The 15,377-nt window shown below is 57.7% G+C and overlaps 1 protein-coding gene across 1 annotated transcript; it reads right to left on the bottom strand.

Moving 5' to 3' along the window:
• Positions 1-74: 74 nt before the first annotated feature.
• ASB6 (ankyrin repeat and SOCS box containing 6) lies at positions 75-5,671 on the bottom strand. The gene is made up of 6 exons (XM_068551979.1): positions 5,441-5,671; positions 4,203-4,384; positions 3,068-3,174; positions 2,859-2,967; positions 1,724-1,810; positions 75-1,621 (listed from the first exon to the last, which is right to left on the bottom strand). Exons 1-6 carry the CDS (start codon positions 5,551-5,553, stop codon positions 954-956), a joined length of 1,266 nt encoding a protein of 421 aa, XP_068408080.1. The 5' UTR covers positions 5,554-5,671; the 3' UTR covers positions 75-953.
• Between the last annotated feature and the right edge of the window lie 9,706 nt (positions 5,672-15,377).

Here is a 15,377-nt window from a genome sequence, read left to right as displayed (position 1 = left end):
CCACCTCTTCCAGCTGCGTGGATCCTTTACCCTGAACTCGGGAAAGGGCGGGGCCGAAATGTTATACAAGGACCTTTAAGGCCAAGGGAAATCAGTTTAATTTTATAATATATCATTTGGTTGTCTCAGCTCATCTCCCAGGCATTTACACAATTCACAGTGACCATCTTGTGACTTGCAGACAGCCTGGTGAGGGCTCAGCACAGGGCGGAGGTTGGCTTTCAGTCTCGGTGGCTTTCTCCATCACATGAACCCTCACAAAGCGAGACATTTTGGAAAGACAGCCCCTGGTCATGCATGATTGCTTTTTAGAAGGCATGGTCCCCAAAACCCCAGGTTTGGCACAAACAGAGCTGCCACCAGAGCAGAGCCCTGCACCTTGGTGGGCGACCTGGGCCCAGAGCTGCGGAAGCCGCAGGCATCAGCGCAGCTTTCTCCCTGCCTGCCCAAAAGCACTTACTTTCTGACAGACTGGAGTGAAGAGGCGCGTGTAAAGGGTCTCGGCTGGGCTGCACCCCACGGGCCCCTCCCGCCTGCTCCGGCCTCAGCCGCATCTCCACGCAGGACAGGCCGGCTTCCTGCAGCCCGCAGGAGGGCCCGGTCTCGGAGCTACCCTGCTTCTCTAAATGCCCGGCGCTTCCCTCAGATTAAGAGGGTACAAACGTGTCCCCAGTCTAAACCCTGTCCCTTGTTCCACTGTGGGGTGAGACTTGGGGGTGCTGCCAGAGGGAAGCGGGGCAGCCTCCCTGGAAGACAGAAGCCTTTCCCCGCTGGAGTGCTTGCAGCTGCCACCTTCCACCTGGCTTTCTCTGTCCTCAGCAAGGATCCAGTCTCGCCTCCAACATGCACCTTCTGACAGACGGGACTGAAGGTTCTCCCCTAAGGCCGCCACAGGTACTTAAATCCACCAACAGGTTGAGCTGCCCAGACCCTGTTCCCTGCATTCGGAGCTGTCAGATGTCATCTTCGACGGTGCCACTGTGCTCACTGAGAAGGTACCACTTGAGCCTGTCGGGCAGAGGTAGGGCCTTGACCTTCGCGTCCACAGGCCACGGCTGAAGGTAGAGCCGGATGTAAACGCGACACAGGTGCTTGAGGGGTGGGGGGTAGCTCTCCAGCTGCCTCAAAGAGAAGTGAAGGGCCTGGATCTTGTCTGCCAGGCTGCCCACGGGATGGATATCGAAGTTTTCAGGCAGCTGGAGTTTGTGGGAATTAGTCACCATGAGATCCAGGACGGTCTCAGCTTTGCGCAGCAGATCCACGTGACTCTCGTCCTCCGCGCAGCCTGGGTGGGAGCAGAGCCTCTCGAAGATGATGTGGAAGCCGGACCAGCAGGACGCGCCGTGGAGGGAACAGTTATAGGCGGCCCCGGACTCCAGCAGGAAGCGCAGGAGAGGGAAGTGCAGCTTAAAGCTCTTGAGGCAGATGTGCGTGAGGGACTCGTGGGCCGGGCACTCGCTGGGGTCGGCGCCGTGAGCCAGCAGCAGCTGCGTTACTTGGAAACAGAAGCGGTTGATCAACTGGGCCTCCTCTTTGTCACCTCCCACCGTCTCGCCCAGCAGAAAGATGATGCAGGTGAACACGGTGTCCCCGTCTTTGGTGGTAGCCTTGACATCCGCCCCTAGAAGAACCAGGAGGGAGAAGAGAAGGTGGGAGGAGGCCTTAAACCCTGGCAAAGCAATGCTTCATGTTCCAGGGGACAGCGTGGAAGGACAAGGCTCACCTCCTTCCAGCAAGAGCCGGATGTTCTCAGTGTTGTGGATCTGCACCCCGTCACTGCTGGCCAAAGCATGGAGCAGAGCCGTCTTTCCTGGGGAGGGAGAGTGAGTGAGGGGGAGTGGGAGGCCGGGAAGCCGAGGTCAGGCCAACCCCAGAGGTGGAAGGGAAATACAGACTCTCGGGACCAGAAAACGAACTTCAAAAATGACTGACCTCTCAGCTAGGGCTGAGGGTGACAGGTTTCTTTTTTTCGAATTTTATTTTATTTTATTTTGTTTTTTATTATTTATTTATTTATCCATCCATTTATGGCTGTGTTGGGTCTTCGCTTCCGTGCGAGGGCCCTCTCTAGTTGTGGCAAGCGGGGGCCACTCATCGCCGTGCGCAGGCCTCTCACTATCGCGGCCTCTCTTGTTGCGGAGCACAGGCTCCAGATGCGCAGGCTCAGCATTTGTGGCTCACGGGCCCAGCTGCTCCGCGGCATGTGGGATCCTCCCAGACCAGGGCTCGAACCCGTGTCCCCGCATTGGCAGGCAGACTCTCAACCACTGCGCCACCAGGGAAGCCCTTATTTTTTATTTTTTGAATGTATTTATTTTTTATATAGCAGGTTCCCACTAGCTATCTGTTTTACACATGGTAGTGTATACATGTCAATCCCAATCTCCCAATTCATCCCACCACCAGCCCCCCTGCCACCTTCCCCCCTTGGTGTCCATACGTTTGTTCTCTACATCTGTGTCTCTATTTCTGCCCTGAGGATGACAGGTTTCTGGCCATTCTCTTTCCACTCACACAGAAATGGGAACAGAAGGGCCAGGGAAAGTAGGACTTTTCTAGACCCTGAGATGCTACCTGAGACCCAGGCTGGGCCTCTCCCTACAGGGAGCCCCGTGCCTCAGAAGCTGAGCGCACAGGTACCCCATTTCCTCCTACAGATGCGCTCACGGGGCCGATGGTGCACTGGCTCTCAAGCTTCGGCGAGTCAGCAAAATGCACCAGTGTGCGCCCGGCTGTGCTGTGCCGTCAGACGGGCTGCCTCCAGCCTGCCTGCCAAGCCATCGCCCCAGGTTACCCTGGGTAACCTCACAAGGCAATTCGGCCCAGGCCAACCCTGCTTCTCTACAGGAGGCACCCACCATGCTTGTCGGCCGCGTTGACATCTGCTCCAAGGTCCAGGAGGCGCTGCAGGCAGGGCAGGCGCTCCGGCTCCTCGCTGGCCAGGTCCAAGGGGCTGCTCTCGTGGATCTGAGTCAAGAAAGCACAGCTGCGTTGGCCCGGGGGCCTGTGAGCTGCTCAGGACCCCGACCACATCCCCCCTTCAGAGCAGGCCGGACCTGGCTCTTACCCGGTCCCTGCGGTTAATGTCGGCCCCGTGGCGCACCAGCAGCTCCACCATGTCAGGCTGGTTTCGCAGGACGGCGATGTGCAGCGCCGTGTAGTAGGTGACCGGGTCTGAGGGCACAGACACAGCTTACGTCAGTCCTGCTTGTCGGCACATTCTCGCAGGGTCCCAGGACCAGCCTGGCAGCCCAGCCCCAGTGCTCCGACCTAAGGGCTCCCAGCACCACGAGGGGTCAGGACACGGCTGTCTTTGTCGGACAGTGCATGGAGTCAGGCCTAGGTTTGGGTCCTGGGGGTGTTCTAATTAATGGACATGGTACTTAATCTGGGTTTTAGTTCCTTCTGTAAAATGGGACCTAAACAGGGCTGTTGGAGGAATACCCAGAATGACAGCTCCTTAAGCCTTGCAATAAAAGCCAAATTCTCAAAGCTGGGTCTCCCAGTGGCTGACTTCAGAATGCCTCCCCCGCCTCTCTCAGCTCCTTGACCCTCCAGGAGCCCAGAAGCCTCTGAGCCTGTCCTCAGATGGGGAGGGGAGACACGCCTGGCCACATCCCGTGTCAGCACAAAACCCCCCAGTCGGCCACAAGTCAGCCCTGCATGTCTCCTGGCCGACTCTGCCTGCCCTCCCAGGGTGAAAGCGAAGGGGGAAGGAAAATGGCTCCATCCCCATCCCCCAGCACACAAGCTAGAAGCCAACACCGTCCTGCTGTCATTTCTGCCCAGTGTGTCTTATCTGTTTTCCCCTCTCCCTGTGGCAGGAATAAGAATGCAAGGTGGCTCAGAGTGAGCGGCAGAAAATTCCCTGAGCTCTGGGCACAGCGCCAGCAGCCACATTCTCACATTCATGGAAGCAGGGATTTAGCTGGGAGCTGGGGGAAAGTTTGCTAAAGCAATCACGTGGCAGAAGCAATGACAAACTCGCTCTTGATCAGAGGCGGTTCAGGGCCATTTGAAAGCCCGCAGGCGGATGGGAGGCCACCCAATGTGGGTTTCCTTAGTCATCACCCATGAAATAAATGAGGGAAGTATCTCCCAAGAGAACAGTGAAAGCAGAGCCTGAAGGCTTGGCCGCCCACCCAAAGCAGGGCCACGCTGAAGCCACCTACCCACCCCGGCCCCTGTGGGCTCCAGCTGACCTTCGAAGTTGAGGTTGGCCCCATTCCGCAGGAGAACGTCAGCTGCACGCATCAGCCCCAGCTCGGCCATCTTCAGCAGGGCGTTGCTCACGCCTTCCTGGTAAAATGGAGAGTGGGCTTTTCTCTCCAGCAGCTCAGTGAGAACAAGGATCTGGCTCTCCTCGCTGGCGACGTAACTGGGCCTGGGGCAGGAGAGAGGCAGACCAGTTGAGGGTGGGAACAGCAGTGGGACCAGCTGGCTGGGTACCCTGTGGGCGGGTGGCCTTTAGTCTCCTGCTGTCACACACAGGCAGGGCCCTGGCTCCGTGGGGCTGAAAGTCTCTTCAGAAAAGGTCGGTGGTAGACAGAGGGCCAAGCTGGATCTGCTCACCGGAGCAGACTTCTCGGGTTTGCTGAGAAAGGACTGGGGCTGTCTTCAGCCTCCCTCCAAGCGGCCCAGAGGACCTAGTCCCTGGCTTGGGTACAAAGCCTCATACACCTGGGCTGTTGGCACTGAAGGGAACTCTTGTGGCCAAGATCAAGAACCAGACACTGACACACCCCCACCGCAGACAGTGACTGTCCCTGAGCTGCAGACGATGCCAGACCAGCCCAGGCAACCCCACAGCCAGGGCAGTCAGCAGACCTCCTCCCCCGCTCACACCCAGAGACGTTTGGTGTTCCGAAGGCTGAGCGCACACAAAGTCCCAACCCACCTACCTCCCTCGCCAATTCCAGCTGATCCCCAAAACGCACACCTGATGCCCCTTTCATCTGCCCTTTTCTCCGTTCCACCTAATACACACTATTTACTTAAGTTTACTTCGGACTATCGGTCTCTCTCCTCTGGAGCACAAGCATCATGAAGGCTGGGGGTTTAGCTCACTGACGTATCCCTGAACGATGCACTTTCTAACACCGTTCCCACCGGTTCACGGATAGACCCGCGCCTGTCCATACCAAATGCAAATTCGGCCTTGGAAAGCGCATTTCGCACTGCTCGCAGATTCCACCCTGCTCCTCTGCAACTCCAGGTGGAGGGCACAGGACAGGCGGGGCGCAGGGTGGGGCCCCGAGGCGGAGGCCCTACCGACACCCCACCCTCCGACCCTGCCTGCGCTAGCTGGGAGCCCTCACCACCGCCGTCTCAGTCTTATCTGTCAGGCGGGGACACCGCCCGCCCCGCCCCGCCATGTTTGTAGTGACAATGAAAGGGATGCAGCTCCGGGTCGGAGGCGGGAAGGGAGCGAGTTAGTTACCCGTCCAGGGGCTCCTGCCGCTCGGGGTCCTGGATCCCCAAGGAGCCCAGAATCGCATCCACCAGCGGCTGGTACTCGAAGATAATCCTCCGGAAGCCGTGCAGGAACGGCATTGCGGCGGCCGCACCTTCCGCCGAGGCCGAGACGCCGACTGGGCACGTTCCGGGGGCCGCGGTCTCAGCCAGGCTTGGCCACTGCTGGTCCAGTCCCCTCGCCGGCCCGCTGCACCGCCCAACCAGCTGCTCCGCGCCGGAAGTAACTCTGGCACTTCCGGCCCGCTCCGGCCCGGGAAAGCGAACGGGGGACGACAGCGCCCTCTGCGGGCTGGGAGGACCGCGGCGCGACTGGGCGCGCCAGCTGCGGGTGTCTGGGGGGCGGCCCTGGGGGACTGGAGGGCGCGGACCTGCAGCCCAGCCGGATCGCAGCCCTTGGAGGGCCCGAGCCTTGCCTGCCCGGCCCGGCTCCGCCCTGCGATCCCGCCCGCGGCCGCTGGGCGCCGTCCGAGCTCCGCCCATTGAGCGAGCACACCGGCCTGACCCCTGCCCAACTCCCTCCCGCGGTGGAGGTGACTCGAACCCCCGGCGCCCGCGAGCCGCCCTGGACTCGGGTCGGACCACGGCTGGGCCTGGCTCTCTCCTCGCCCCACGCTGACTGGACCACACCCAACCCGACGGGCGATGGGGATGATTCCTGAGTCTCTGTCCCCTGGAGCTCCTGGCCCCGCAGGCTGCCGGCTCCTTCCACTTTCTGCCTTGATGGACTCAACGAACTTTAATTTCTTCATCTGTATAATGGGGATAATCAAACGCACGCAAGAACCTGGATCAAGAGCTCTGACACTGTCGGTGGAAGTGGAGACTAGCAGGAAGGAGCCCAAGCCTGGGGCCACTTGTCTGGGGTGTAGGCATCCGGCCCTGGGCCTCGCATTTGAACCTCCACAACCTCGAGGCCCACAGTGGAGCCCTGATGTCTTCGTGATTCTGGAAAGTCCGTTTTGAAGAGGTGCGCCAGTCCCAGCCGTGCCCGTGGCAGCCTTGGTCTCCCATCTACCCCCACTTCCACCACATGGGCGTGGGAGCTCTCCCGCCTGGCACCTGTCAGAGGCAAGCGTTGTTGAGCGGAGTAGAAAACGTTTAGAGAGGAATTTAAAGACAACCCCGTGTGTCTATGATTAAATGTAAAAAGATAGATAGAATAAGGCTCCCCTGCCAAGAGCAAAAACAGTCTTAGCAAGAAAACCCAGTCCAAAATATTCCAGGTCCAGCTATGGGGGCCCAGCAGTGTGGAGTACACAGCAGGGGCTGGATAATTGCTCACTATTATTATTGTTCGGTTTACAAGGTTGTTGTGCATATCAAGTGATGAGCTATTAAAATCCCCATCAGGCCTCAGAAGGCCTCATTTTGCCTGCCCCTCCGTTGCCTAAAGGAGCAAGAAAGAGGGGTGGGGTTTAAGCCCTGTTAGGGCAGGCCAGCTTAGGGTTGCCAGAAGGGGCTCTAGACCATAGGGTCCCTGGTTCCCAGCACACATCTGCCTTGCGTTCTCACTCCAGGAAGAAGTATCTTCTCCTTAAGTGAAATTGGGACATTTTTTTGCTCACACAGCAATGGAGATTTCCAGCTTGTCTGGTAAAATCAGAAGATCGGGCACTTGGGCCCAAATTCCTACCTGGCAACAAGGCGCATCTGGATGGGGGTTTGCTCTGAAGTGCCTCAGTCTCCCCAGGCGTTACCCTGGGGGTTTGGGAATGTCTGCCCCTGTCTGAAGGATCCACACCCCACCCCTCAATTGATCCCCAGGCCCTGAATGGTGCAGCAGTCCCCAGGTTTCACAGCCCTATTTGATCCTGGGTCATTTGCTCCATGGCGCAGGTGAGAGCCCTGAGGGGCCTGGAGAAGGCTAGAGCACGTGGAGGTAACTGGAGGAGGCCCACCTAGAATGGGGTCCAGGGCAGAACTGGGAGTGGTGGGCACAGCCTGGTCTGAGGCCAGCTTCTGCCCTGGCTTCATAAGGCCGTGGTAACAAAGCACCACAAACTGGGTGGCTTCAAACAACAGAAATGTATTCTCTCCCAGTTCTGGGGGCCAGAAATCTGACATCAAAGTGTAGGCAGGGCCATGCTCCCTCTGAAGACACTAGGGAAGGTTCTGGCAGCCCCGGGCATGGCTTGGCTTGTGGCAGCGTCACCCCAATCTCTGCCTCCCTTTGTCTTCACATGGCCTTCTTCCCTGTGTCTGTCTCTCTGTCCAAATCTCCCTGTCCTTTCTAAATGGCACCAGTCACTGGATTTATGGCCCACCCTAATCCAATATGAATTCATTTTAACTTGATTACCTTTGCAAAAACCTTATTTCCAAATAGGATCACTGTCATAGTTTCCACAGGGTTAGGACTTGAAAATATCTCTTTGGAGGACACAATTAAAGCTGCTCCAATGGATGACCCCAGGCATGGCCCTTCTGGTCTCTGGGCCTCAGTTTCCCCACCTGTAACCTGAAGGCCCTTCAGCTCTGACAGTGTTGGAGCCAATGAAGAGGTCCTTGATGTCACCAATGGGCTCTACCACCAAGAAAACTATAATTGTCTTGTGATTAGGATAGTGACAATCATGAGTTAACTTCTTTTTTTTGTGTGGCTGCATTGGGTCTTCGTTGCTGTGCGCGGGCTTTCTCTAGTTGCAGTGAGTGGGGTCTACTCTTCGTGGCGGTGCGCGGGCTATACGCGCGTGGGCTTCAGTAGTTGCAGCACATGGGCTCAGTAGTTGTGGCGCAGGGGCTTAGTTGCTCCGCGGCATGTGGGATCTTCCCAGACCAGGGATCAAACCCGTGTCCCCTGCATTGGCAGGCGGATTCTTAACCACTGCGCCACCAGGGAATCCCAATCACGAGTTAACTTTTATTTACTGAGCCCTTTGGATGTGCCAGGCACTGTGCTAAACACTTGACATACTAATCTTAATACACGCCCCCTAAGTAGGTGATGGTATTACACCCGTTTTCAACAAGGAAACTGAGGCTCAGAGAGGTTTGGGTGCTTGCCCGATGTGGCACAGCTAGGTTGGGACCTTAACCCAAGTTTGGGTGGGCTCTTCCATATACCTGGCCTCAGGTGCCCTGCAGTTCCTCTGGTTCTGGGCCTGAGAGGGTCTGGACATGCTGGAGGGAGGGGCTGAGCCCTGCTCTGTCACAGTCCTTGGGCACCACACCATGGAGCAGGCCCTGTTGCCTGCCCGTCTCCCAGGCTCCTATCTTTAGAAAGCTCCGTGACCCATGACCTCCTTCCTATCAGCAAGGGCAACCCGTTTCCTCCATCTGCCTCCTATTAAGGCTCTGTCGCTCAGAGCCTCTCATTTCAGCTCTGAACCTTCTCTTTTTTCCCTGCCACTGCCTCTCACTGCCCTGTCAGCCCAGCCACTTTCTGATGCCCAACTCCAGGGTTCTTAGCCGGCTGGGGGGCCTGGGGCCAAGCACCCAGTGCTCAGACCCTGGCAGCTTCTGTCCCTGCCTCCTTCTCCTGGGGGAGTTTGGGAGTCACTCTGACTATCCAATGCACAGAGGGGGATAACCTTCGTATATAAAGAACTGTTAAAAATCAACAAGAAGAAGGCAAAAACACTAAGAGAAAAATGGGCAAAGGACGTAGGCAAGTCAGAAAGGATGAAAAACTGCTGTCAACAAACATAAGGAGAGAAGTTTGGCCTCTCTAGCCCAACACCAACAGTGATAATAGCTGACATATAAGATTTATCATGTGCTTGACTCTGCCCTATAGCAGCTCAGCAAAGCAAGTTACAGAACAGTAGGTACTCTCTGATCCCATTTAGGAAAAAGTGGTGTGTGTGTGTGTGTGTGTGTGTGTGTATGCATTTGCTCGTGGGCAGGAGTAATTCTTGATGACCCTGTGCTGAGATATGAGTGGTGGTTGTTTCTGGGTGCTGGGATCTGGAGAACTTTGATCTTCTTTGTGCTTCTGTGTGTCTTCTACCTTCTTACCAATGAATGTGTCTTACCTGAGACTAAATCAGCCAGAGGCAGGGGGCCAGGCCCTGCACAGTTTCACACCTGGGGTTGAAGGTAAGGCCGTGAACACCAGGGCAAGGTCTGTCCACAAAACCTTTTCTCCTCCCAACTCCACCTAGTGACATCCTTCCTAGCACACAGGCCTTCCTGAATCCCCCGCCCCTGGGCACCCCCCCACTGCCCTCCCCAGTCCTTGGGTACCGCAGGGCCCAGCCTGATCGTATGAATGATACATTGATGACAGCAGCAGCCTTTGGTGGAGTGAGTCCTGTGCCTTGTGAATCAGATTAGAAGCTCAGCACGGATGTCTCATCAACTCATCATAACGCTCCAGGAAGGAAGTGACAGCAGGATTCCCGTGTCATAGTCTGGGAGACCGAGGCTCAGAGAGAGAACTGACCAGCTCCAGGGCAGCTGGCTAGCGAGGGGCCTCCGGGACTCGATCCCGAGCCTAGCCCTTAACGGCTCCCTGGACCCCGGCTCAGGACACCTGCCCCCTGCCCAGCCACGGTCCCCTGCGCTCTGCCCTGCTCCCCTCCCTCACACACTCCTGCGCACCGGTTCACACACTCACACAGATTCTCACACACAGGCGCCCTCACACACCCACATGTGCTTGTGACACCGCAGTCACACTCACAAGACATTCTCACACACAAACACTCACTTGCTCAGACACACAATCATGCACACTCATTCATACACACACACACACACACACACGCTCAGGGCAGGGGCTGCAGGAGGGGTGGTGTCATGGCCCCGGCCCAGCACCCCACCTTCCTGGTGTCCCCCGTCCAGGAGGGGCAGTCGGCAGCAAGGTCTGTCCCTTATAACGCACTGGAGAGAGAAATTGGGTAAAAGGCCCCCCTTTTATTTCTCTCTCTTTCTTTTTGTTTTGGCAGAGTTTCCATAAAGCGAGATATTTGGAAAACGCAGCAATCTGCCGCAAGGAATATGCTTCCCCCTCTCCTTGGTGGAGCCTCCAGCTTCAGGCCTGGCAGCAGGGAGCAGCCCGCGGGCTGGGCGGACTCCTCCAGTGCCGTCATGGGGCCCCCGCCCTGGGCTTCCTTCTGCCTGCGCCCCTCCTCCTCGGGCCCAGCTTCCTTCCCTCTCCTTTCCCCTCCCCCACACCTGACCCCGCCCTGACCCCTGACCCTCAAGACCCCAGGAGGCCTGGCCTGCTTGGCCCTGTTTGGCCACCGTCCCCATGCGGAAGGGCCTGGCCCTCTGTGGGCTCAGGGAGGAGCCTAGGGACCAGGGGACTGGGAGCCGGAGTGGGTGGTAGGGCCTCAGCTGGGCCAGGGAAAGACTTTTCTGTCCCCTCCCTCATTCCATTTGCTCTCCAGCACCCAGGAGCATTCTGGAGACCCCGACACCCAGGGACATCTCTGCTCCCAGTGGCCTGCCCTGCTCCTCCCCTGCCACCTGCGCCCTCCAGGAAATCCAGCCCTGCTGGCCAGAGTCCCCTGCTCCAAGGGCGGCCTCCTCCCTGACTTATCCCCCCACCCCATTCCACACCCAGACACTGCCAGGTGGTCCCGATGCTTGGCCAGGTGTGGGGCCTGTGAGAGCCAGTTATGGGCTGGGTCAGGCCCTGGTGAAGCCCCAGGTGGGCAGCCCAGAGCCTCAGAGGGGAAGATGAGGGATCCTCCCTTTCTCTGCCATCCTTGTGTGCCCACATCAGAGGCCCCACCTGACCCCCAGCCTCTTCCAGATGAGGTGGGTCCTTAGGGATTCACCCAGGAGAACAGGGTGAGAAGGTGCTTACAGCCTGTCTTAGTCAGCTCGGTCTGCCATACAAAGTACTGTAGGTTAGGTGGCTTCAACAACAGATATTTATTTCTCACAGTTCTGGAGGCTGGGAGGTTCAAGATCAAGATGCCAGCAAGGTAGGTTTCGTTCCAAAACCTCTTCTCTGGGCTTGCAGGTGGCCACCATCTCCCCATGCACTCACATGACCGCATCCTGGTCTTATAAGGGCACTAATCCCATCATGGGTGCTCCACCCTCATGACCTCATCTAACCTAACTCCTTCCAGTGGGCCCACCTCCTAATACCATCACATTGGCGGTTAGGGCTTCGACATATGAATTTGCAGGTTGGGGAACGCAAACATTCAATTCAGAGGCCCTCAGGCCCCTCGCCTCAAGACAGGAGGGAGTCTGGGACTTGGGCTTTGGCCTGGCCCTCTCTCAGCCTCACTGCCTCACTGGCACAAGAAGATGGTGGTTGCAAGTCTCACCTAGATTCCTTCCCACTCCAGAAGTCAGGGAGGGGTCCTCCTGAGAGTGACCCTTAGCTTCACGTGGGGGAACCATCCCAGGTCTCTCCCTGGCACAGCCTCTCCACCTAAATGCTGATCAGCCTGCCTCTGCCTTTCCCGTCCCTGGCAAGCAGGTATGTGTGATCTTGGCCCCGGTCTTGCCCTCTCTGAGCTTTGGTCTATCTCACTGCCAGATGGGTTCGGAAGGGTGCCCAGGAGGTCCGAGCCTGCCCCATCTCTGGCTGGTCTGTGAGCCCAGAGTACTGATCCCAGACTCCCCATCTGACCCCTGCTGGCACCCACGTGGCATCAGTCCCCAGCAGGCTGGCCCAGAGGCAGAGCTCATGGGAGGGGACCACTGGGCCCCCTCCAGCCACTGCAGCTTGGCCCAGGCAGGCTCTGCCAAGGATAGGCTCGGGGGTGGGGGGGTGGGCAGGGCTCAGAGCCCTCGGGGATGGAGGGGGGCAGAGGTGGGCGCAGGACGGGTCCTTTGTGCTCCGGGGAAGCCCCCTATTCCACCCCCACTGGCCCTGCTTGGCAAAGCTGACGGCAGGAAGAATCCCGTCGGCCATCCGTCAGGGAGACAGAGTGGGCCCGTTCAAGGAGGGGAGCCGGGAAATTTGATCATTAAGAAACCCTCCTGGCTGTCTGGGGGAATTTAATTAAATTGCTGGAGAGGGCTGTGAGAGAGAGCCACATCTGGAACCAATATGTAGGCTTTGATTTTTTTTCCCTCCTCTCTCTCTCTCTCTCTCTCTCTCTCTTTCTCTCTCATTCCCTCCCTCCCTCTTCCCATCTCACCGCTGTAAAAGGGAACACAGGAGAGCCCTAGAGTACTGGTTCCTCTGGGACACAATTCCTGGCAGACAGAGACAGAGGGAAACCAAAGGCAGTGAAACCATGGTGGAGGCCCAGACAGAGGCAGGAGAAGAGCTGGCTGAACACTGAGGCAGAGGCAGGGACGGGAGAGTCAGGAAAGAAGAGGCGGGGTGGGCGGCCGGGCGGTGCCCTGGGATTTGGCCTCAGAGGTGTCAGCAGTGACAGGAGGTAAAGGTCTACTTCACAGACCAAGAGAGTAAGTCCCAGAAAGTCCCAGAAAACAACACGCCAGGCCAAGGGTCCCTCAGGTAGCCAGCATTTATCAAGCGCCTGCCGTGCTTGAAACACATTGTGGCTGAATCCTCCCGACACCCCTGAGGTGTAGCTACAGATGAGAGGGAAGTGACTTGCCCAAGGTCACAGAGCACACGAGTGGCGGTGCCGTGGTTTGATCCCAGGCCTGTCTGATACTGTCTAGATGTACTGCCTGGCTTCGCTGGGCAGCCAGTGCTGGGCCCAGGTCTAGGCTCTGGGGAGAAACAGTCTCTCCGGGCCAGAGTTGTCTAAGAGACGAGGTGTAGACAGAGGCCTTGGGGTCCCTCTCTTGCCCCTGTGGAACAGGACCCTCCAGGCCCCAGGCTGCAGCCCGGAGCTGGGTCAGAGCGGGTGCTCACGGGCACGGGGATGGGTGGGCGGCTTCCCAGCCTTGAGCCCCGTCGCTGAGCCATCTGACACTGGCCTAGTCCCCTTTAAGCCAGACTCCTGCACGTTAGCAATCCGGCCCCTGGTCTCCAAGCTTACCACCCCCCCTCCCCCAGGTCCCAGAGTCCCCAGGCCCCAAAAGGCCCCCAAGGCTCCTGCCAGCCAGGGCTGTAGGGGAGGAACAGGATCTCCACTCTGGGCGGACCACTTCTGGACTAATTCCCTTCCTCCCCTAAAACCCAGCACCCGCCCTGCAGCCTGTGCAGCCTGGGGGCCCTTCTCTGATCCCTCTTCCCCCCGCGCCCCCCCCACCCCCGCCCAGGATGGCTGAAGTTTAGCCCCAAGTTCCATATCCATCTTCACTCTTCCTCTGTAGGGCAGGAGCCAGCTCCAGCGTGGTCCCCAGCTTAACCCCAGGCCTAGCCCAGAGCAGGCAGAGGAAGGAGCATGGTGCCTATTTGTGGAATGGATATCTCATGACCTTGGTACCTGCGGAGCAGTTGAAAAATGTAATTCAAGCTCTTGGCTTGGAGAGGAAAGTGAGACACAGCTGGACCAAAAAGGATGCTTGGAACAGGTAAGGTTGGAGGCTCTGGGCATCCTTTGCACATGCTGGGTCTCCTGCCTGGCTACCCCTAGACTCTGTCTCCTGTCACCTGCTAAATCCTGCTCAAGCTTGAAGAGTCAGTTTAATGCCCCTTCCTTAGGGAAGCCCTCCCTGATGCCCCTCCCCCAGCCCTCTCCCCCGTGGAGCCCGGATCCGCTTACTTCTCTGTTGAGATCGGCTTGTTGGCTTCTCTGCAGGACCGGGCTGTCTGGGTCACCACTCTATCCCCAGTGCCCCAGCCGGCTCCCAGCGCTGGAAGGCATTCAATTAAAAAACGTGTTGGGCTTCCCTGGTGGCGCAGTGGTTGAGAATCTGCCTGCCAATGCAGGGGACACGGGTTCGAGCCCTGGTCTGGGAAGATCCCACATGCCGCGGAGCAGCTAGGCCCGTGAGCCACAACTACTGAGCCTGCGCGTCTGGAGCTTGTGCTCCGCAACAAGAGAGGCCGCGATAGCGAGAGGCCCGCGCACCGCGATGAAGAGCGGCCCCCGCTTGCTGCAACTAGAGAAAGCCCTCGCACAGAAACGAAGACCCAACACAGCCATAAGTAAGTTAATTAATTAATTAAAAAAAAAAAAAACGTGTTGATAGAGGTACTAAGCCCTGCGTTTGAGTGCACCAGCTTGTGAGCTGGGGTGGGCTGGGGGAGGGGGGACAGGCCGGGTCCTGCCCTCAGGCTCTGCTCTAGGTTGGGGGGAGCAGTAACGGTGGTGACAGTGGCCACTGCTCTAAGTGGATGTGCTCTGCGGGCTGGACACCGGGCAGATGCAAGGGAGGCCCAGCAGCTTCTTGCAGCCCCCAGGTGTGCATGTAATTCTTGTATCCTCCCATTGAACAGATAAGTAAATGAAGCCTTAGGGAAACTGGGGAGATGGGGGAGGTTGGAAAGTGACCAAGTTAGGACTGGAACTCAGTTCTGTCGGGGGCGGTCATGTCAGTTCTGTCACTGGCATAACCACAGAGCCGTATTTCCTCGTGGGGCAGGGAAAAAAGGACCCCGAGGAGGGGCCAGCACTGAGCAGCAGAGGCAGCTGGGGTGGAGGGGGGATGGGAAAGCCGAGGACCAGAGGCCAAAGGGCTGTACTAAGATCTGGGTGATCAGACGGGGTGAGGGCGCGGGCACACAATGCAGCGGTCAAGGCCCTGCTAAGGGAGGGAGCGGGAAGGGACGGTGGCTGCCAAAGCAGCCAGACTGCAGGGCCGTCCGCAAGCCCCGCTAACTAATCCGAAACAAACCAAGAGGGAGACTCGGGGTCCCACTTGGAGGCCCTGACAGGGTGATGATATACAGAGTTTTAAATAAATGTATCTCATTAGGGACGCGTTGTCTGGCAAGAGAAAAATGATGCTCTTCCCCACCCCTGCCTCCCGTCCCTCCCCCGATAAGAAAAAAAGGAGAAAAAGGAAAAAAAAAAATCCAACGCTATAGCTAAAAAGGAAATTGCATTAATACAGATTGTTTTATTTAAAAAACCTTGACCTCCACTTCAAAAAAAGTCATTAGACATTCTCCTTCTCAAAGG

This window comes from Eschrichtius robustus, chromosome 10, assembly GCF_028021215.1.
Source record: "Eschrichtius robustus isolate mEscRob2 chromosome 10, mEscRob2.pri, whole genome shotgun sequence".
Lineage (NCBI taxonomy): Eukaryota > Metazoa > Chordata > Mammalia > Artiodactyla > Eschrichtiidae > Eschrichtius > Eschrichtius robustus.
Note: the sequence above shows the minus strand (reverse complement) of the source record. Positions and strands in the feature narration are given on the sequence as shown.